The sequence below is a fragment of the Stenella coeruleoalba genome (genome assembly GCF_951394435.1).
Source record: "Stenella coeruleoalba genome assembly, chromosome: 4".
NCBI classification, from domain to species: Eukaryota; Metazoa; Chordata; class Mammalia; order Artiodactyla; family Delphinidae; genus Stenella; species Stenella coeruleoalba.
In genome coordinates, this window is record NC_137149.1 from 118870441 (window position 1) to 118893374 (window position 22934).

Here is a 22934-nt window from a genome sequence, read left to right on the forward strand (position 1 = left end):
GACTCTCATTTATTTAAATAGTCACTAGAGAATCAGAGAGAGTAAATGATGGTTAACATGGAAAACATATGTTAGGGTGTGTGTAAGAGGGATATTGTGGAGAAAATTTCCAGTCCTTTTCACTCCAAAATGCCACTAAGAGCCACCTGTGACCAGCATTGTCCCTTGTGCTGAGAAATAAATGTGCACAACCCGGGACCATCTGTGTGCTTCTCTCCATTTCTCTTTCATGCCTGATTGTCCAAACACCCTCATTATTCTTGCTAGCTTATTTCCTTTCCCATTTTCTCCTCTTCTGGGGCAACAGGTCAAGTGTGACTCAGAGCTCTGAGTATTCTACTGGGAAATTGTTCGCCTTCCGTGGAGAGGCTGGAAAGATCCTGTTGTTCTGGGCAGCTCTGCTCACAGCTGCCTGGGCTGAGGAGCTTAGCAAGAGGCCAATGAGAGCCCCTCATTGCCTTTGTGCCAGAAATCCACCTTCCTGTAGGCTGAGGGGCAAGAACACAAGTTTCCCTCTCTTGGTTACCACTTCATGATTCGTAATCATTCCATTCCTGCCTGATGGGAAGGAAAATATTGTGTGAGGTTCCGAGCTCAGGTTCTGCAATCACCCCTCCTGGGTTTAAATCTTCACTCCCCTGTGATAGCTTTGTGGTTGTGTGCTAGTTGTATAAGTTCCCTGCCCGGTTTCTATCTGAAAAAATGGTGGGGACAAAATGAGATAATCTGGGTACAAGGCAGAGCACAGGGCTTGGCTCTTAGTAAGTTATCTGAAAAGGTAACTTGAAATCATAGCAGCAGCTATAGCAGTAGCAGAAGTAAATAAACAGAAGAAATAAAAAGGAGGTCTGGTTATTGGAGGAAGGTCCATCAGCACTGACTTCAAGGAATAGGGCCATTGTCACCAACTGCATTTGTGTGTGTGCCACTGCTCCCACTGCCCACCTGTCCCCCCCAAATGTATCCAGTCTTTGCTGGCCTGGGTTACCAGTGAAGAATGCTGTTTGGTCCCAGTAGTTCTGCAAGCAGGGTGATTTTAAGGAGGAGATGTCCTGGTGGACAAATATCTTTTCCTGGTCCAGAGTGATATGTGATATATCAAAGCTTTTAAAAATGTGTGACTACGTTATTGACTTACCTTATTTCAAAGACATAAATATAGGGCAAAGTCACTTAACCCTGAAGGCAGAGGTCAATAAGTGGTAGATATTTTTTAATCCTGCTTTCAGTAAATACACGAGAAGAATACCAGTTACTTAGACTCTGCAGTTTGTAATTGATTCTGAGGGTTTGGGGTGGCATTGACAGATATGATTACCAAGTGGATCCCCTGGCCTTCGGAGAAATTGAAGTGTTTATATAACTGAAAAGTTAGACTGTGATCAAAGGAATACTTTTATAAATCATTGTCATGCGGTCATGTGGAGAGCTAAGGACTGAATTGACCCTGCCATGCCCAGTCGGTCACCCTCTGGGTGGTGGCCTAATGTGCCTGAACATGGCTTCAGGAAGTGGACATCTTCCTTTGCAGAGTAACTTTCACCTCAGAAAGAACTTTCACATAAATTATCCCATTGGATAAGTTGTCTGTAGCCTCAGCTCATATGCTGGTTTTCTCATTGGACCCCACCTGAATGATAGGCAACACTGTACCACGATGGGAAGAAAACCTGGGCTCTCCTCACCATGGTCACTACAGAGCCGGGTGAGGAAAGATTTTTCAAATAATCATCTAGCTACTAGTCTTTTCCTATCCTGTGATGAACCACGGATGTTTCCGAACACAATCTGAAGTCCCAACAGAATAAACATGCATATAGCTTATTAATAGGGAAAGTTCTAAAGATACATGTTATACAATAAATTTAAATATTGGTGTAGTTTCCTTAGTTTCTAAGGGAACTTCCCCTTGAGAATTTCACTGTACAAATGAGATACACATTATATTTTTATTTAGAGTCCAGGAGGATTTCTGTAGGATCATTTCAGAGACGACTTAGTTCTCTGCAGAACTGAGACCTACACTGACATCTGATCAGTCACCCTGATTTCAAAGAATTCTTTTCCATTGGTAGGTAAACTTTTATTAAAAAAAAAAAAATGAGGACACAGTGCAATCCTTTTACCTAAAAGTGTTACGTGGCAAGTGCTTAACTCTCAGTAAAAGGGAATTTAGATTTATTCAGAAATGTTATTAAAATACCCTATAGGATATCCTGGAATATCGCCCTTGACACAACAAAGCTTCTCAACGCCCTTGGCTTAAGTGCGTCTAAACTGCCAGCCTTTGTGGGAGGTTTATCTCTGGGCTCTGATCCACGTTCAATATACTCCCCGGTTGAGCTCCATTTATGTTCGATCAATAGTATTCTGTGTCACACTGAACTGGAAGACCAAAGCCAGCGGATCAAGTTTATCAGTGGATGCATGTCGGATAAATTTCAAATCATTGAAAACATACCATATTAACTTTGTCTCCATGACAATCTCAATTTTGTGTGTGTTCCCACAGAAATGGAAGAAACAGAACTGTCAACAGAATTGGGAAGCAGTGATGAAGAGGCTACGGTTCCGAGCATATTTGCTGCGGTGACCACAGAAATATTCACTGTCAGTATGAATCCTACCCTTATTAGTGAAGATGCAGGCCAATTACAGTTTATATTAATGGGGTTGATCCCAGTGATTTTATTGGCCGTCCTACTTTTACCCGTGATACTCTTTGTAATATACCGTAAAAGAAAAAGGAATAAACAAGGTAAATATTTTGCCTGTTCCCATTTCCAGACAACTGCCTCATATGTTAATGAATAAATGATAAAACACAATACTTTTTGCTTCCACACAGAGCCTTCTAGCCAAGGATCTCAGAGTGCTTTACAGACAAGTAAGTATTATCCTAACACCTGCCTGGAGTTGGGATGGTGTGGGAAAAGAAACCGAGAGGTTTTTAAGTGAAGCAACTACGTAAAATAATACGTGATGAATGACTTGTTTCAATGAAGTTTTCCAGAGTTTATAAATGTCATATTCCTTCCTATTTAAAAAAAAAGAGAGAGAGAGAATGCTTTCAGCCTAAATTGAAAATTAAAATACACAGCTGCCATCTCTGTATCTAATCTAGATGAGGGCCCTGTGTAATTTTGGCCAATAGGTCAACGTAACATTTCCCGACCATTGGAGGAAACAGTTAGGCTGGTGAAGATGTGGGTCAGATTGCGGACAGGGTGGGAAGGCTGGAGTCCTTGGGCTCACCGCCACAAGAAGAGGATTCTTCCATCTGTGCTTTGTCACAGATACTGTTTTCTGCCCTATGCCCCATCCCCATTTAATCTTGAAAAGGCCTGGGTGAAGCATGGTTCTTATTCCTATTAAATCTATGCTAACTTTTAGAATGAAATCCCTGATTGGCTAAAGATAACTATCATCAATGGAAAACTAATCTGATAGAACATCCCCGGGGTCAGAGATACACTCTGAGAGGATTCACTTCCAATGCCAGGACTATCAAATACTAGGTGTCGGGATAGTTCTGAGTCCAAAGCAGACTTGGTTTCTTTTGGCTTGTGCCGGTAAAAGTGACTCCAATTAGATTTTTTTGTTTGTTTGTTTGTTTTTGTGGTACGCGGGCCTCTCACTGTTGTGCCCTCTCCCGTTGCGGAGCACAGGCTCTGGACGCGCAGGCTCAGCGGCCGCGGGGCACGAACCCGTGTTCCCTGCGTCAGCAGGCGGACTCTCAACCACTGTGCCACCAGGGAAGCCCCAATTAGATTTTCAAGTTGAAGCCTTTAGGGATTCCAAAAGTCACTCAAGGGTGATAAGATACATATTTATATGTGCATACAAAACTCACTCTGTGTACTTCACATCCACTAACAGGGCACCTCTGGCTTTGAGATCATGCCCTTGGCCTGCGGGCCCCCTCACCATCCTAGTACCAGGAGAGGCTTTAAGCTCTCGTGGAGCTGTAAATGGTCATTTTCCATTATGCCAGCAGGTAGGGCAAATGCGAGTCGGGAAGGAAGCAGAGAAGAGCATTACCTTTCATTGCAGGGTAATAGATTCCAAGAAAGTAGAAGATATACATATGTTTTTCCACTGCTTGCAATTTCAGGGTGACCTAATAACAGTCATCACGTGGGAGCTCCTTTGTAAGCTAGAGAAAGAGAAAAAGCAAACAGAGCTGCCTGGACCCGTTTTTTTTTTTAAGTAGGGAAAGTAAGAATTTCCTGCCCAAACCCTAACCTGTAGCTGATCTTACCTAATGTAGTCATGGGGTCAGGGAGAGGTCGGGGTTGACTAGTCAAATGGTCATGCTCTGAGGCTCTAAATCCAGAAAGGGACTTTTCACTGAATTTTATTTGGAGAATCTCAAAATTCAAAAGCCATTCACAAGTGAGAACTGACCTCAGACACGGTCCAGGCAGTATTTGCTGTTCCCTTTCCTGATGCCTCCATGCCTGACTGATGCTATGTCTTCTGTCTGGAATTTCCTTCTTGGTTGCTTGGCAAACTGCCACCCCCTTCTTCAATGCCCAGTTCTAAAGATTTTATGAAGAGCTGAGTAATCACACCCCAGGCAAAATGAATCACCACCTCTTGACTGTTCACACTTATTGTGCACAGTATTTACACTGGCATAAGTTGGTGACTTGCCTTTTTTTGGTCTCTCTTTCTTACGAGGTTATGTTCTCTTTAAGGTCCAAGAGAACTAAGAACTTGTCTTATTTATCTTGTTGAACAGTGTGGCGAGGACAGACTTTGGAATACTCTGCCTAGTTGGCTTTTGCCTTTCCTAGCTCTATGACCTCTGCTTCAGTTTCCTCATCTGTCAAATGGGCAAACTCAGCACCTACCTCATAGAGTTGTTGCGTGAATTAAGTGGATTCATCTGGTTAAAGCACTTAGAAAAAACAGTGCCCGGCATATTGTGTCAGCTAATTATTATTATCCCTTTCATCTAACGGAATGCCTAACCCAACACATATATTAGCTGCTCAATAAATGTGTTGCAGGAATGAGTTGATGACAGAACGTGAGAACGTTTTTTAGAGAACACTTATTCTCAGAGGTAAAAGTAAATTTGCACATTATTCTTAATACAAATTGGCATATCGTTTTTACTTTAAATATGCCTCACTTTAAGAAAACACAAATGGAAAACTTAGAATTTCAAAGCAACTGCTTATCACCAAAGTTTTTGGTAAGGAGCGCTTTATTGGAATATTTTCTTTTACTTGCCACTCCTTTAATATAGATTCAGATGGTTAACTGATGACTCTCTCTTCAGACAGACTGACAGAGAAAAGGTTCACAACCACTGCCCACTGAAGCCCCCCCATTCATATTTAGCATTATAATGCAAGTCAATAAAAGGAAAATATATTTAAATTAACGGAATTTGATTTAAATATATTTTTAATTTATTTTTCCAGGAAAAATAAAACTGTCATACTGCGTCAGACCAGCATTTTGCTTGGAAAGTTCCCAAAGGAATGTTTTGTGGGAGGGCATGGGTGATGTCTCAGGTTAGGAATAGACACATTGTTTCTGTCCTCAGGTGAATAGAGCCTGCTCTATTCTTCCACACCAAGAAATGTCTTTAAATTTGACAACTGGGGAGCACTTGGCCAATATTTGTAGAAAGAACACTTCACCTATTTGGAAATTACCTTTTTTCTTTGGGCCTGTCCGTTCCTTGTCCAGGAAAGGGAAGGCTGTGTAGTGACTTAATGTGCTATTGTCCTTTTCCCTAGACTTGCAGGCATTAGATTTGCAGTTGTTATTATTTAACATTTATTAGGTGTCCTGATGTGCTGCATCTCTGGGAAAGAGCTGCAGGGGAAACAGCTGGCAGTAAAGCATTCCTTTAAACAGGCTTTAACTACAGGACACCTGGCTGGGCTCAAGCTCCAGAAAGACTCTCTCGCTCACTGTTCAGCACAGAAACCAGATAAGAGAGCCGGTGTCCTGCTGGGTCCCCTGTCCCCACCTCTACCCTGCAATCCTACCGTCAAGTGCACCCGGAGTCTAGCCGGCAGGGGGCTTCGTGGGGCTAAGTGGGTGTCAGGGGGGAACTGAAGGAGGCGGAGGGAGTGTGGAGGCTGACAGGAAGTGGCAGGGCTGTGGGAGGGAAAATGGAATCAAGTGCGGGTCGTGGGTTGTGTGAGACCTGCGTCTGCCTCCCGGTGCAGAAGGAGTAGGTGGCTATTAATAAAGAGACAGAAGCCAGGTGGAGTGGAGCGGGCAGGGCCTGATCGCTGAGGACGGGTAATTGGTCTCCCTCCCAGTTTAATGCTCGGCTCCTGGGCGCTCTCCCAGATGTTTTCCCGTTGCCATGGCGACTGGGGCAGGGGTAATGGCCGTGGAGCAGGGGAGACGAGGCCACAGGAGACTTTTTGCTCTCTTTGAATACTGATTACAGGAGCTTCGCGTTTGGTGCATCTGGAGCACTTTTGTAATGGGTTTTTAAACTTTTCTATCATCCGCATGCAGGGCTAGCTTTGACTCACCGCGAAGCCTGCGGGCACCCAGATTAGAAAGATAAATCCCCCCCCCCCCACGGTGGGGCTGTAAGGGGTTATTAAGCAGGGAAAGAGGGAGGGGAAGGCGGGAGGGACAAAACAGGGGCATTTTTATGGGTCACCTGTAGGGAGGTTCAGCTGTATAGGGGCTTTATTTATAGTAAAATCCCTTAAGGAAATAGCCTGTACATTTTAGATGAAAAATGCATGGATATAAAATGAGATGAACATACTCCCCTTTCCCCAACTGGAGTGTCTGAGGAGTCAGGCACCTGCAGGAAGCTTCAGATTCCTACCGAGAGGCAGGAGGACACAACCTACAGCCCCTCGAAGGGAAGCAGTGATGGCATGAAACTGACATCTGTGCCCAACTTTCCTGGGTTAGCTGTGCCATTAAAGCTTGCCAACCCACAGGAAATTACAGCAGCTCCCGGCTGCCAGGAGCTCAGTTCCAGGTGCCTGCTGGTTGTGTTCCCTCGCTGAGGACCTGCACCTCTGCCTGCCAGACAAAGGCGGCCTCTGATGGCTAAGGATCGAGACCATTTGACTATTCAGTGGACCTCTACAAAGCGGTTTCCTTCCCAGTGGTTTTCACATCATAGAAGGTGCAGTGGGGCTGTGCTATCCACTCGCTGGCCATCATTGCCTCGTTTCTCTGGGTGCATTGGTTCCCCTGCCAAACAAAACAGAGTCTGAGCCCTGGGCTCTAATTCTTGCCCGTGTTCATCTGGAGTCTGGTCAGCATTCAAGCCATTTTGCAAACTGTTACCTGACTCACTTCAACTAACAGCAACAAAAAGCAGGCTTGTTGGAATGTTATGAGAATGTTAAATCCAAAACATTGGGCACACATTTAACCCCAGGGCTGGACAATCCAGATTAAGACCTATTCATTTATTCAATAAATATTTACGGGGTGTTTGTCAGGTACCGTGCAAGCTGGATGGGGTAGGGCTGGGGATGCCACCATGAACAAGGCAGACATGATCCCCGCCCTTTGGCAGCTAGGGTCTAGTGGGAGTGACAGACAAAAAAGAGTTAAACAGAGAAACTGATCGATGACAAATTGTGGCAGACACTATGGAGGAGCACACGAGGATCTGAGCTGGGAAGCAGTAGGAAAGATGGGCCTTACTTCAGACAGAGGAGGTAGGGGAGGCCTCTCTGAGGAAAGAGTATAAGCTGATGTAACTGGGAAAAGGGCTCGAGTGCCCAGGGTGCAGGAAGCCAGGCTCTGAAAGAGCAAAGGAAACCAGAGTTTGCAGCAAAGGAAGGATTTTTTGCAGGGCGCCAAGCAAAGGGGTGGGAGACAAGCCTCAGATCCAGTCCAACTTGATCACTGAGTTAGGGGTGTTTTTAAAGAAGAACAAAGAAGCTGCGATTAATCATCGTCTTGTGACATTTCTTTTTCTTTCTTTCTTTCTTTTTTTTTTTGTGGTACATGGGCCTCTCACTGTTGTGGCTTCTTCCGTTGCGGAGCACAGGCTCCGGACGCGGAGGATCAGTGGCCATGGCTCACGGGCCCAGCTGCTCCGCGGCATGTGGGATCTTCCCAGACCGGGGCACGAACCCGTGTCCCCTGCATCGTCAGGCGGACTCTCAACCACTGCGCCACCAGGGAAGCCCTCTGTGACATTTCTTAATCGTGATTCTGGGAGTCAGGACGTTTCTGGTTTACGATTCTCTGACGAGGTGGTCCATGGCTGGGGGTCTGTGAGCACCACTTGCCCTGGAGAAACAACCTGAGTTTGTGCTTTAATGATGAGATCTACAACAGCAATTTTAGTCCATTAACGATGTTATCGATAACAGCAGTTTTAGTCATCTGACTCTGGTTGGTTAGTGTTCAGTTAGCACAGGACTGAGGTCAGAGGGAACAAGAAGGGGAATGAAGATTTGGATAGAGAGATTAATCATAAACTTGGTAGGGGACCTTCTGTTTTAGGGGGGACTTGGTTGCACTGAGACCAGAAGGTTGTGAGAGATCCACCCACACAAAGAGCAGGGCGAGAGGAGAGTTCCAGGGGGAGCCGGTGATTGATAACCCACGTCCTACTCCGGGACAAAGGGACAGTGTGTTGCAAGGAGATGAGACAGCAGTGGTTTGAACTGGCACATCTGGGGGCCCAGGAACAAGCCCTCTTTTCAACTCCTCCTTTCTCCATCTTACCACTGTTTTCCTCTTCCTATGGATAAAAATAGTCAAGAGGGATGGACATCCACTGTGAAGTGAGCGCTCTCAGAGGGCCACCAGATCTAAAAGAACAGATTTCACGTGGATGGGACCTCATTTCAATATGGCAGTCTGCCCTTGTTTGACATAGAGGTTAACTACTGCTCCTTTCAAAACGTTATCTACTTGAAGTAATTTCCTCTCTTTGTAGAGGAGATTTCAGCTGTTGGAAATAAAAAGTTGTTACACACACTGAAAGTTAACACGACTTTTATATTTACTCTCTTTTAGATGACCTGGGAAGTGAAAACATGAAACTGTAAGTTCCCCACTGCCTCCAGTCCAGCTCGGGATAGGCCAGGATGTCAGGGGATGAACAGATTAGAGAGCCGGCTTTTCAATAGTTTTGGGTTTGACACCCCTTCCGGGGACCTTTGGCTTCCCCAGCCCCAGGAGGATGTGCCCGAGTGCCCACACCTCACCCCAGGGGAGATCTGAGAGGAGGGCAGGGTCCTTTGTTCAGAAAAGAACTTTTTTTCTGACTGCTACTGATTCCAAATGCATTGTTGGTTGAGTATGCTGACGCTGGGTGTATTTCAAGGACATCCGTTCATTTATTCTGATTAAAAATTTTATCTCCAGGGAAGAGACTTTAGCTGGTTATTAAGGGAGGGGAGCCCTGGTAGAAGCCTGAGGTTTGTATGTTGAGAAGCAGTGCGTGGTGGGGAGAGGGGGCGAGAAGAGGAATGGAGGTGGCGGGAGGGGGTGGAGGAGAGAGAGGAAAAGAGGATGACACCCGGAGGAGTGGCCTGGGGCGATGTCACCACCACCTCTGTCACCACCCCCGCCAGCCCGGTTATTTGGACACTAGGCTGGCTTCCTCTGCAGGGTGGCGCCTATGCAGCGCAGCGCTCAGAGCAGGTGGTCCCCTCCCCCAACCCCACCGACATTAACCTGGGCTTCTCCCCTGAACTGCGCGCTGAGCCCCGGCTAGGGAGGACGGTGGATTTTTTAGCACAAGGGCTCCATTTCTTCAAGGCAGGAAAGCCTGGGAATGGAAGGGCGAGGTGATGAAAGTAGCCTGTTGACCGTGGCCTCTGGACGTGGAGCACTGATCAAAAACCCCCAAAGAAAGGGAAGTGAAATTGAGCAAGGCTAAAATGCTAAATGTGGCAACTCCCCGGAGGAGTCTCGGGCTTGGTACCTTCCGGAGGAGCAGAGTCTCCTGGGCTGCCTTTCAGCCCATCATCAGTAATGGATGACGGTTTATTTTCGTTTTTGCCTTTTTTCCTATTAGAGTTTGGTCCTCTTGAATAGGGCAAACCCCCAGCCTACCCTGGAGTGTAAGGCACTGAATCAAGTTCGCCTTCCTCACAGCCAACGGTCAACATCCTAGGGGCTCCTCAAACGAAATTCAGCACATCACACATGTTGGTTTTGGTTTTTGTTTTGTTTTTTCCAACAAGCTCTTTATTTTCTCTCTCCAGCCCTATTTTTGAGGAAGACACACCCTCTGTGATGGAAATAGAAATGGAAGAGCTTGATAAGTGGATGAACAGCATGAATAGAAATGGTATGTGGTGTGGAATAACCTAAGGTGGGTTTTTTTGTGCTCTGTGGTAAGAGAAGGCTGCCCCCAATTTGTAACTATGCCATGAGTCCTAGAGGGACCCTGTGAGCCCACCCACATTACATCTGGCACATGCACGAAGTAAGCAGGGTGTCTGACCATCCTTAAATATGCAGTTTAATTATTGCATCAATGGTTGCTACTCTTTTGTATTTTTTTTTTTTTTTTTTTTTTTTTGCGGTACGCGGGCCTCTCACTGTTGTGGCCTCTCCCGTTGCGGAGCACAGGCTCCAGACGCGCAGGCTCAGCGGCCATGGCTCACGGGCCCAGTCGCTCCGCGGCATGTGGGATCTTCCCGGACCGGGGCACGAACCCACGTCCCCTGCATCGGCAGGCGGACTCTCAACCACCGCGCCACCAGGGAAGCCCTCTTTTGTATTTTTGCACAAGTTTTTCAAATGGTCTTTTTCTTCTTGAAAATGATCTTATTTTCGAGCAAGGAAATCTCTTGAAACCAAACTATCTGGAAAAAGTTACCATCTGGCATTATCTGATATATTATAGAATCTAGAGATCTGTGATTTTAATCTGTATATAAATATAAAACTTTATCAAATATGGTTTACATAGATCTGTCTGTCTAGTAGGCACTAGCCATATATGTCTATTTAACTTAAAATTTAAAAAATTAAATGAAATTTAAAATTTTGTTCCTTACTCATTCCAGCCACATCTTGAGGGCTCAGTAGCCACCTGTGGCTAACAGCTATTATATCAGACAGTGCAAATCTAGAACACTCCCTTCACTGTAGAAAGTTCTACTGGACAGCACTAATAGAGATAGTAATATAAATATCCAATTATAACTTAGTTTCCAATTGATATCTGGCAGTAATTGTAGTATATATCCCTTACTTTTCATTAAATCAACATTTAGATGTAAAAATGATGACAGCTGTTTTTTCTATTTTTGATTCCTTTAAAAAATCAATAAATTATTTTAATGCTCATGCTAAACTACTACAATCTACTATTTATATTATCCTATCACTTGTATTTTTAACATTTATCTTAAAGCAAATACCCTGGGAGCTGTCAGATTCAACAATCTACAATGGAGTTCTCAAATCCAGAGGCTTGGTGTGAGAATTTTTGTACCAGAGGCTCATCAAGATGAGCTTTCCAGAAGATGAGAACCATTTAACTAAATTGTACAATTTTGAACAGTTTTTCATAGTCCAGTATTGAGGGAAGAATGGTTCTGTAAAGCATTTGAGGATGGGGTGGGTCATTGAGATAGTCCTTAAAGTAGTTTCATCTTGTTGTTTTTAGTTTATAAAAATAATATACGTACACAGTAGAATTTGGAAAATGCAAAAAAAAAAAAAAAAGAAGAATAGTGTTCCACCACCCAGAACCAATCTCTCTTAATATTTTGGTGTATTTCCTTTTGTGACTCAGATAATTGTAATATAAAATCATGATCCTGTTACACTCACTAAAACCAGAAATCTGGAAGAAGGCATTTCCATTTGACAGCTAAAGCAGAGAGTGGCTTTGACACAGGTGATAGATCCAGTGGATTTTTCTCCCCCTTGGAAACAGCAGTCGTGTAATAGGAGAGAATTCTGATGACTTTAACAAGGTCGACTGTTCCCCACTTTACCTGCTTCTTTCCTGTTGTGCCTCCAGACTGAAATCATTCTGCAGACACATCAGGACCTTGGGTGAAGCCGTTTTATTCCTGTGTCTACTCTGATCCATGCAGATTCTAGCCTTTGGAGCCCCAGTGGTGTTCCTCAGGGACTGAATAACCAAGCAGTGATGAATTGTGCCCTTTCCAACGGGGCCAGAGGCACGTTGAAGTCTTGTATCTGTGCTGTTAGTGCTTTTTCCATTTCAAGAGCCTTGCCGTCATTAATCTTTTAACCTCTGAAACTCCCTGGTGAGGCCATTTCTGCACAACTAACCATACAGATCAGAGAAATGTGATACTCAACTGCACGAGTTTTGTAGATAAAAAACAGAATTTTAGTGACTAACAATGAGCTTGCTTTTATTCTGTCCTAGCCAACTATGAGTGTTTACCTACTTTAGAGGAAGAAAAGGAACCAAACCACAGCAACCCAAGGTACTTCTAATTTCTACCACAGATTATATATGGTTGGGAGGGGGAGATTGGAGACCACAGTTGAGGACTTTTGCTCACCTTCTCTGTGCCTATAAATTTTTTTTAAGATTTCTTTATTATTCATTTATTTATTTTATTATTTTTGGCCGCGTCGGGTCTTAGTTGCAGGCATATGGGCTCTCTGTTGTGGTACGCGGGCTTCTCTCTAGTTGTGGTGTGCGGGTTTTCTCTTCTGTAGTTCAGGGCGCCAGCTCAGTAGTTGTGGCGTGCGGGCTTAGCTACCCCGCGACATGTGGGATCTTAGTTCCCTGACCAGGGATGGAACCCATGTCCCCTGCATTGGAAGGTGGATTCTTTACCACTGGACCACCAGGAAAGTCCCTGTGCCTATAAATTTTATGTGACAGTTTTCATGGGTGTATGGAGAAACGAAAGTGTGAGTTATGGAAAATAGAAAGGTACAAATTAAATATCCTAGTGACTCTTTATCTTTAGAAATAAATTAGTAGTGACATTTTTTTGCCCTTCTAAAGAGACACTGTTGAGTCGGCTTCTGTTTTAGTCCTAAAACTTGCTGATTATGACAAACTGTAGGTTTGTTGACCTTGGATGAGTAGATGTTTGGTAAGGAAAACAGATGGAGGTGACAATCTCAAAGGGGTAACTGTAAACAAGAGTGAGTAAAATGAACATAAACAAAACAAAAGAAAACCCCGCCTGAATTGGATTGTTATATGAGAGAAATTAAATGAGAATTTTTTTAAAACCCATACTCCATTCTACCACTAGGTGGCTCTGCTTAATAGAAAATTTTAGCGCACTGGGGCCTGTGCGTCCTTTAGCCTTCCACAGTCTTGTTTAAATTATATTATCTTTTGTGAGGATAGAAATTACCGTGTCTGGGTGTTTTTGATCAGAGAATCCTTTGGTCAGGACCTGGGACATGCTCGCAGGAAATAGGATTGATGATTCAGTAAGTCAGGGACTTGCTCCACAGAGCACTGCTGTGATTTGGGGGGCACAGAATTGCTGATGGGGTGACTCCGAGATGACCAACGAGTAGGGAACTTGACTGAGCCTGTAACTGAGATATTACACTTCTGTCGGAATAAACAGAATACATTTTCAAAGCAGGATAAAGACCACCCACCGTCTCTCCTTCCAAGTTACCCAGAGGCCCTGCACCTTAAGTCCCCTTAAATGTTTCCAGAGCGCAGTCACTTGTCATAAGCAGTTCCTGAAGCCAGAGCGATGCAAGGAAAGACTGATTATTAGACAGTGATTGGGGCAGTCAGATGTCTGTCTTCCAGACCCTTGTTCTGCTTCCTCCCCTAAGCCTTACCTGAGAAGTCGTGCCACCATAATCTTACTGAGGTGAGCCTCCGCTCTGATGCAGGATATGCACCTTATTGTAGATGTCAGTCATTGTTACCTCTGCGGGTACTTGCATGTTAGAATTCACCACTGGTTCAGAAAAGAGTCTATCCTATTTAAAGGAGATATCAGACATTAACAAGAAGATGAAAGAAAAAAAAGAATGCTCGTGGGAGTATCACAGAGGACATTACGAAGGAATTATTTCCTTTGCATTTTTACCTAAAAATGAACATCTATGTGTGTCCAGTTTAGGGCTCAGATCACCCCCCAAAACCTTATAAATATCTTATTACTGCGTCTCTGATGTGCACCCTCAAAAGATGTGAGATGTCATTGGTGTTTATATACCTGCTCTTGTTCCTTGAAATTATTGGCAACATAGAAGAAGCTTAACGTTAGAGAATTGTATGGTGCTAAAAGCGTCTTAGAAATCATGTTTTTGAAATACCGAGAGGCTGGTCTCTGAAGTAAGCGCTACCACATTTCCGCTTCTAAGGCGAAAAGCCTTAACCTGTTCGGAGAGCTGCTTCATGCTAAATTATTGATTTTAAAGGGAATGTCTACATTCCTCTGTTGGTCTGGTTTTAATTCACAGGACAACTGTCAAGCTGTCACCTCATTCCCTCTTGATGAAGCCAGGACCAGGGTTATAGAACCAAGAGTGGCAAGTCCCCAATCTTTGGTGCTGATGACACTGTCTGATTACTTCAAAGGGTATCATGATATTGCAGAGCAAATTTAATTTTTATTCACTAAAAACTCTGTAAGCTTCAGTTTCCTCATCTTGTAAAATGGATATAATGCCACCTGTCCTTCTAGTTTCACAGGATCCCAAGAGAGAAAAAAACTTTGTAAGTTTTAAATCACCACACAAATGAAATGAATTCTTTTATGCTCTGGCAATAATTCTCCCCATCCACTCCAACTGACTTTTTTTTTTTTTTAAAGATTTTCTATTTTAGAGCAGTTTTAGATTCACAGCAAAATTGAGCAGAAAGTACATAGAAGTCCCCCATACCCCTGGCTCCCACATGCACAACCCTCTCTGCTGTTGACACCCCCCACCAGAGCGGGACCTTCGTTACAATCGGTTAACCTATTTTGACACATCATTACGTCCAAAGTTCCCCAGTGGTTTTGACCTCTGTGAATCATCCTTCCTCTACCGTCTAAGCAGTATACGGGTGACTCTAATGCTTCAGAAAGTATATAACAGTCACTGCAGATTGAACGTAGTGGAAAACACACTTCCCCATCCTGCTTGGACTAGCAGGAGGATGGGGAACTAAGACTTCTGGAATCCATTTACTTCTTGATGCTAGAAAGACACTGTGACATAGAGCCTCTGTTATCCATAAAGTCCACTCTGATCCTGGGACAACGAGGTGATCTGGTCACCAGCCTACACTTAATGCACTACATTGTGTGCAGACGTCAACCCTTCACCTTCTCTTGTTCAGGTTCATAATCTCAGGTCTTTCCAGACTTTTCCCACACATCCCATTAGCCAGCAGTTCCTCATTACTTCGCCTTGTCCTCACTGAGTGGACATTTTCCTTGAGCTGTGGAATGTGAAATTTAGCACAGGATTTTAATAAGGGCCAGGGATGTGCAAAGTACCATGGGAAGTTTAAACTATGGTTTTCATGTTTTCAAAAAAATCAGTGGGAAAAGACAGCAAAGGAATGGTGGGGGAAGGGGAATTCTATATCCTTATTTCCCACCTTAGCATTTTTCCCTATAATTCGTACATGTTACGTGCCAGGCAACGTATGGGGTACCGGGAACAGTGTCAGTGGAACAGTGTCCAAGGGGTGGGCAGGGTGGAGCTGAGGTCTGCCCTAGAGTTGAAGAGAATTTCATCACCGACATTGTTCAGCCTTGCCAGCGTGTGTTGATAACAAAAAACAGATCCATTGAGTTGGTTTTATTATTGTTTAAATTGTCTTGAAAGAATTCACTCCCTTATTGTCTACCCCCATCCTTACAATACCTTCTCTAATGCCACTCGACAGTGGCAAAAACAAGATGGAATTCCTTTCATCTTAGTGCTTACAGTCTGGGCAGTCTCTTCCTTCTTCCTGAGGCCTTTATAACTAGGCAATTTCCTGAAAGCGTGGTGTTTCTGCCTCTGCAAGCTTAGGTGAATAACCACAGAAAAGGAATTGCAAATATTAGCCAAGCGCACGTCTTCTTTCCCTTTATGCCTGTTGGCCACAGTGATGATTTTATGTTGAGTAACAGCATTGGGAAAGATTGGGGGAGAATTAGATTTCATCCAAGTCAATTTATAAATTTGAAAGTACAGTAATAACAACAATAATAAGACACTTATTCTAGATACCAGATACCTAGCTACTACTACCTAGGAAATTAACCAAGTCAAAGAAGGTAAGTAACAGTATACCTGTTCTGCTTTTGTAATAATTCCATTGTTCTTTTTTTTTTTTTTTTTAAGAATCTCGGGTGTGAGACTCAGACACCAATGTATTTTTATTAATTTATTTATTTTTGCTGTGTTGGGTTTTCGTTTCTGTGCGAGGGCTTTCTCTGGTTGTGACAAGCAGGGGCCGCTCTTCATCGCTGTGCGTGGGCCTCTCACTATCGCGGCATCTCTTGTTGCGGAGCACAGGCTCCAGACGCGCAGGCTCAGTAATTGTGGCTCACGGGCCTAGTTGCTCCGCGGCATGTGGGATCTTCCCAGACCAGGGCTCAAACCCATGTCCCCTGCATCAGAAGGCAGATTCTCAACTAATGCGCCACCAGGGAAGCCCTCCATTGTTCATTTTATGATTCATGTCTGAGCTCAATAATATAAAAATGTATCACTTTAGTATTTTTCAGGAAAATGCAGGTTAGCTTAATAGAGAATTTTTTGAATTTCTCCCTGTTTCTTCCCTTCTCTTTGTGTTTTTTTGGAGAAAGTATGATCATCAGTGTAATTTTTCAAATATACTTATTGAGTGCCTAATATGTGCCTGGCATTGTCCACATCATGCCAAGACAACCAGCTAAAAATGAAACAATCCATCTGAGTAAACCTGGAAATCAGAGAGGTTAAGTGATTTGTCCAAGTTTGCACAGCAAGTTTTTGATGAAGCTCAATCTAGAGAAGAGTTTAAAATTGGATTTTCATTTTCTTTGACTAATTAGTTAAAATAAAAGAGATATTCCATAAATGAAAAGACAAATTAGAAACTTTTAAAAAGAACCCTTAGTAGCAAGAAAGCCATCCACCATGAGGCCAACTATGAAAGTCTTCGGTGGCTGATGCAGTGCAGACATTGACAAGACTGAACCATGAATTGCAAGAAAACAGCAGTTTTGTGTGAACCGTTCTGGCCTCTCCACTCCAGTAAATCTCTGTGGCCGCTTCCAATTACTTTATGAGTTTCCTTCCTCTTTTTCTCTCCAGTCCCTCTAGTCATTTAAAAGTCAACAAGTATTAAATATTAAGTATATTAAGTGCCAACTGATTTCCCTCAAATCCGAGCTAAGTATCATGAGGGATACAAAGTAACAGTTTATAATCCTGCAGGATGCTAACCTCAAATGACATGGTTAACATGTAGGGGTGTGTGTGTATGTGTGTGTCTATGCCTGTCTGTGGTGGTTGAGAGAAGATGCACTAAATTCAATACACCACAGCCTCGTTTGAATACTAGCCCAGATTGTGTCTACACCGTGGGCATGATCTATGTGTCTTGGACCAATTCTGGGCCTGGCTCTGATGGCAGCCAGATTCTCGTCTCTATAATTCCACCTGGGCAGGCCTCTTACGGGAAGGAGAAGGGACGTTCTACTGATGACGCGGAAGAGAGCATGATCTAACTGTTCCGTGACTTTGTGCTAAACTGAACTTTGCACTCCTCCCCAAACCAAGTTAGAGAGCATCATGATTAGAGAAAGGTTTAGCATAGGTTTATTACATCTTGGGAGGCAGGCAACATTAGCTGTGGTCAGAAAGAGGGATTGTTACAAGGTAAACTGGTCAGAAGGACAAAGATGGCTTATCTGATCCTGACCGCAACCAAGGGGCAGTTATGAAACCAGGTGTTACAATTGCACCTCCTCATTTAACTGGTGGTGTTCCACTTAAATGCTTTCTTAAAAATCATCAGATGATGCTTTTTAATCAATTCAATTGGTTTTTTACAGTTTGCAGGCTTGTTACTATACAGCTTTTTGGAAAGCTACCCCACATTCTTAAAATATCTACATATAACCCTCTGAGAAAAATCACTCACTCATGCTGCTGTCACAGATAAGTGACCAAAGCCGTACGAATTAACATCAAGGCAAACAACAGAGGTTTGAAGCGGGATCACTGATTTTATTTGTTGCAATTCTGTGGCAGTTTGCCAAGATATTTTTAACAGGGAATTCTAGCATTTGCCAGAGCTGGAAACATCAGGGCTGATTCGATCATTTCACAGAGATGATAAATAGCCAAAAAGATAGCAGGGAACACATCTAACTCAATAAAGGAACGAGCGTGAGGGAGAATAATGCCTCCAGGCTCGGGCACGGGTGGGGAGCCAGGTCCCGGGTTGCTGACTTACTAAGAGGCACGTTGGCCATCACACCACCGGTGAACATCGCGTGTGAGAGTTGCGACGCTAGGAATGACCTGCTGACCCACTGCTGAAGCAACTTGTACCCACACTGGGACTGTCTCTAGTGTGGCGGGCCTGGCACGTTGTCAGTGGCCAGATCTATAAGCACATAAATTCCACACATATCATGCATGAGGTCCTGTGCTCTTTGATGCTTTAAATGAATGGGTTCTGGTTGGTGGGCAGTGTCACACTTTAAGCCTTCATAATGTTTGTAGAGTGTTCTAAACAAACCGCATTGAGGTTACACTGTCCTCAGAAACTGAAAGTTTGTTTTGGAAGATGGTTTCTTAAAGGCTGTGGATATTTGAAGCAATGTTCAAGCTTGTGTTTAACTGAACATTTACTAGCATAGAGTCTAGCAAAATCAGAATGGCCGTTCATGTGTCTGGAGGTCGGGCCCGTGGCAGAGAGCTTCGCCTACATTTTCTCATTGATTTTTTTCCAACAGCCTTCTAAGGCACATGGTATTATTATGCATGTTTTGCAGATGAGATGGGCTAAGAAATGTTAACCTGCTCGAGGTCACACAGCGAGAAAGTGGCTGAGCCCTGATTTAAGCTCTGCCCACCTGACCCTGGGCTCAAAAAGCCACCATGAGCACAAGCCAGCATTTGGCTCAACCATAGAAGCAGCCCAAGAAGAGAAATACCTAGGCAAAAACTTAATCAAAAAATGTATGGATAATATAAAAAGAAATTGTTCAAATTTTTATGGAGGGATATCAAAGATATAAACAAATGGAGAGAGACGTACTGTGTTTCTGAATGAAAGACTCAACAGTGTGAAAATTATCCTTTTAAATTCAACTTAGTCTTTTAAAGATCCCAGTGAGCATTTCATCTGGGAGAATAATTGTGCGCAGATAGGGTAATTCTAAAAGAAGGAAAAAGAACAATTGTGTGTGGGGAGGTGGATTTGCAGGGAACATGCTCCAATAATTAAAACTGTGCATACCCAGAACCAAATAGGTATTACTGGCATAGAATAGTATATTCAAAACAGCCTCAAGTATATGTAAACATTTAATATATTATAAAAGTAGCAATTCATAGCAAGTGGATTATTCAGTAAATAGTCTTAAAACAACTGACTAACATTGGGAGGGAAAATTTAGAACTCGACCTCACACTTTAGATTAAAATAGACTCCAGATAAGTTTATATGTGAAAAAGAAAGAAAGAAAATCCAGAAAAATTAAAGATAAATATTATAACTGTAAGGTGAGGTCTGGTTGAAAACATGACACACAGTCAGAAACCGTATCAGAAAAGGATAGACTTAACTACATTAAAAACTCAAATTTTTTATACTTCCAAAAACACAATATAAAATTAGGAGGAAAATGACAAATTGGGGGAAAGTATATGCGATATGTATGATGAACAAGGAATTATTATTAATACATAAATCAATAAAAAGATAATGTCCCATATGGGCAAAGAATATTAATAAGTATTTTGGCAAAAGAAGAAATTAAAATTACCAACAGAGCTTTGAAAAAAACTTTAGTCTTCCTAGTAACAAAAAAAAGTAACCCAAGAATATGTTAAGGTAAATATTAGATTATTTTCACCTATTGAATTTACAAAAGCTAAAAATAATAATATCCAGTATTAGAATGTTGGGGAAAGGATATTTCCCTAAAGGAAAGTGTCAAGAGAAGGTAAATTTCTAGGGAAGGGAGATAATTGGACAATGGGCTGGTCAAGCTTTAAAATTGCATACATTTTAACCTAGCAATTCCTCGTCTAGATATTTATGCAAAGGTAACAACTGGAAGCATGCAAAAATGTAGCAATTTTTATAATAAATAAAAATTATAAATTGGAAATAGCTTAAATGTTTAACAATAAGGATATGCCTAAAAATAGTGTTCTTGGTGAGACAATGCGAGACAATGGTGTGCTCTATAGCCAATTAAAAAGATATGGTATATTTATTAGCCAGAAAAGAGGTCTATATATGAATGAGAGTGAGAAAAGCAGATTACAGAACAATATGCATAACATAATTCCATTTTTGTACAAAAAGAATATATATCATTATCACAGAAAAAAGTTTGGAAGAATAAATACCAAAATGTTAACTGTAGTGAGGTTGTTAGTATTTTTATTTGGCTTATTTGTATTTTGTATTTTTTCAACAATGAATATGGATTGGTCTTATAATAATTAACTTTAAAAATCACTTCTATTTTAACTGCTGGACACAGATTAACGTTGTGGACAAACGAGGGACTGTGCCCATTGCTGTACAGCCTTGTATTTTGGTCTGCTTAGAGTAGCTGAAATGTCAAGATAAGGCCACAGAAGGAAAACATGCACTTCAGGGACTTATGCTCCATAGAGATGAACTCCTGGATCTCAGAAATATTATCTTGCTACCACCCAATTTCCAAGAAAGGAAGCCTCCTTGCCCAGTTTAAGAGCTGTTCAGTGTGACTTATGAAACGGGTTGTTACGTTCGTTCTTCAGATAAAGAATGTCTTCATTTGCAGTCAGGTTTCCATTAAATAAGTTTTCCTATAGAAGTTGTCCTTTTGTCCATGTCTGCTTTCCCCTTTCTTTCCCATTGGTCAGCCTTCCTGGTCACAGCTTCTTCCCCCTGTCTTCACAACACAGACACAGACACACAAACACATACACAATGTCTCTCCTCCTCTTTCTTGGCTAGATCTAGCTAGCTAGCTAGCTAGCTCTCTATCATCTAGCTAGCTAGCTAGCTCTCTATCATCTAGCTAGCTAGCTAGCTCTCTATCATCTAGCTAGCTAGCTAGCTCTCTATCATCTAGCTAGCTAGCTAGCTCTCTATCATCTAGCTAGCTAGCTAGCTCTCTATCATCTAGCTAGCTAGCTAGCTCTCTATCATCTAGCTAGCTGGCTCTCTATCATCTAGCTAGCTAGCTAGCTCTCTATCATCTAGCTAGCTAGCTAACTCTCTATCATCTAGCTAGCTAGCTCTCTATCATCTAGCTAGCTAGCTGGCTCTCTATCATCTATCAAGTTGTTTCAGAGACCTTTTGGAAACACCTGGTGTGTCACTGAGCAGGCGAGAACTGAAGTAGGAGTCAGAAAAACATGGTCTATTGCAGCCTCTACGAGCCTCTGAGCTAAGAAGACACCAGGTCCTGTTGATGATCGTTATTCAGGCACTTCCTTGGAAACACAGGTCACTTCAAGTGGAGACATGCTAGAATTTGGGTGAAAGGACACAACATTTTTAAAAAGTGGGTGGAGGTGCGGGAGGTCAAGTAGTTGCTTTCCATGAGACTTGGGAGGAGACATGGTCTCACTGGGAAAGAGCTATAGAGCCAGACCTGTGGCTGAGAGAGCCAAGTGAGAAACAAAAGCAGAAATTAGCCCGCTAGCATGGTTATGTCCACACACCGTGTCCATAATTTATGTCTACTCACACCTGAAGATGCCTGATGATTGAATTCTAAATGACACTGAGAAGGCACTTCCAGATCCTCTGTGCCTGGGGAAAAAAATGGGCTTTTGAAAACATGCCAGGACCACAAACCCTTGAGAGAAAATAACATATCGAAATTTTTTTTTTTAAGGAAAAAGAAAAGGCGGTTTGGCATCTATCCATAGAGAATGGGATCCGATTTCTTTAAAGGGGGAACCCCGGCTCCATCTGGTTCTCTCCACATCAGCCCTGGGGAAGATATTACAACCAGAGCTAGGGATTATTTCTTGGCTTTCCTAGATTTCCTCCTCAGGGTTCAGATATAAAATCCAAACTGAACTGACCTTTGTTTCAGAAATTGTTATCTGGACACCGTCGGCTCCCTGACTGCTATGTTATCCTGAGTCACCTCCATAGCCGAGTGACCAGCTCTCAGTAGCTTCTTGGAAATATACTATTGTTCTGTTTTTTGCAGTGACAATGAATCCTGAAACTGAATGGTGCTAATGTTTTCCAAGAGAAAGCAGCCCCGGAGGGAGCCTGCTGGGCCTGCCAGCAGAGGATGAAGAGGATCCGAATTTAATTAATTTCAAATCAATGTAAACACAAGAACCTTTTGCTGTTGCTTCCAGCACCCACTCTTCCAACGCCCAGTGCATCACCTGTACTTGGCAGAATGCTCGATTGAGAAGTGCTGGGCAAAGGCGTGGCTGCCATCCATCGCTGAGGGTGGAGGAACCATAAGATGCAGTCAGCGTTTATCAGTGGGTGTTTCCTCCACCCAGCCAACCTCTAGATGACTGTACCATCACCCTGGCCCGCTCTCAAGTCCTTGTTACCTTTCTGCTTCATTCCTCAGGGTACAAATCAGGAAGCTGTCTATGGTTTCCTTCTGGGTCACCTTGCGACCTAGCTAGCTTTGGATAATTTCTTCTCATGAGTTAAGTTCTCTGATAGGTCAATTACATTCAGTGGGAACTTTGCTCAAGGTGAGTTATGTCATGGAATAGACAGCAAACAAAGCAAGTGTTTCAATGTGGACCCCATCCCAGGGGGTGGGTAAGCTCATTTCCACCTGCCATGAGACACAGTGTGAGAGCCCACAGTCCTGAAGGGATGCTGTTTGGGG

At 43.0% G+C, this 22934-nt stretch overlaps 1 protein-coding gene across 1 annotated transcript in view; it reads left to right on the forward strand.

Annotated features, from left to right (window-relative positions):
* Window positions 1-22710, forward strand: part of TMEM154 (transmembrane protein 154) — a gene marked incomplete at its 5' end in the record, with an annotated part of 42834 nt that extends 20124 nt beyond the window's left edge. The window contains 6 exons of the mRNA XM_079920212.1: window positions 2513-2758; window positions 2849-2887; window positions 8989-9016; window positions 10185-10270; window positions 12338-12398; window positions 22281-22710. Of these exons, the coding sequence (XP_079776338.1) occupies window positions 2513-2758; window positions 2849-2887; window positions 8989-9016; window positions 10185-10270; window positions 12338-12398; window positions 22281-22296 (476 nt within the window). The 3' untranslated portion in view covers window positions 22297-22710. The remainder of the gene's footprint in view (window positions 1-2512; window positions 2759-2848; window positions 2888-8988; window positions 9017-10184; window positions 10271-12337; window positions 12399-22280) is intronic.
* Between the last annotated feature and the right edge of the window lie 224 nt (window positions 22711-22934).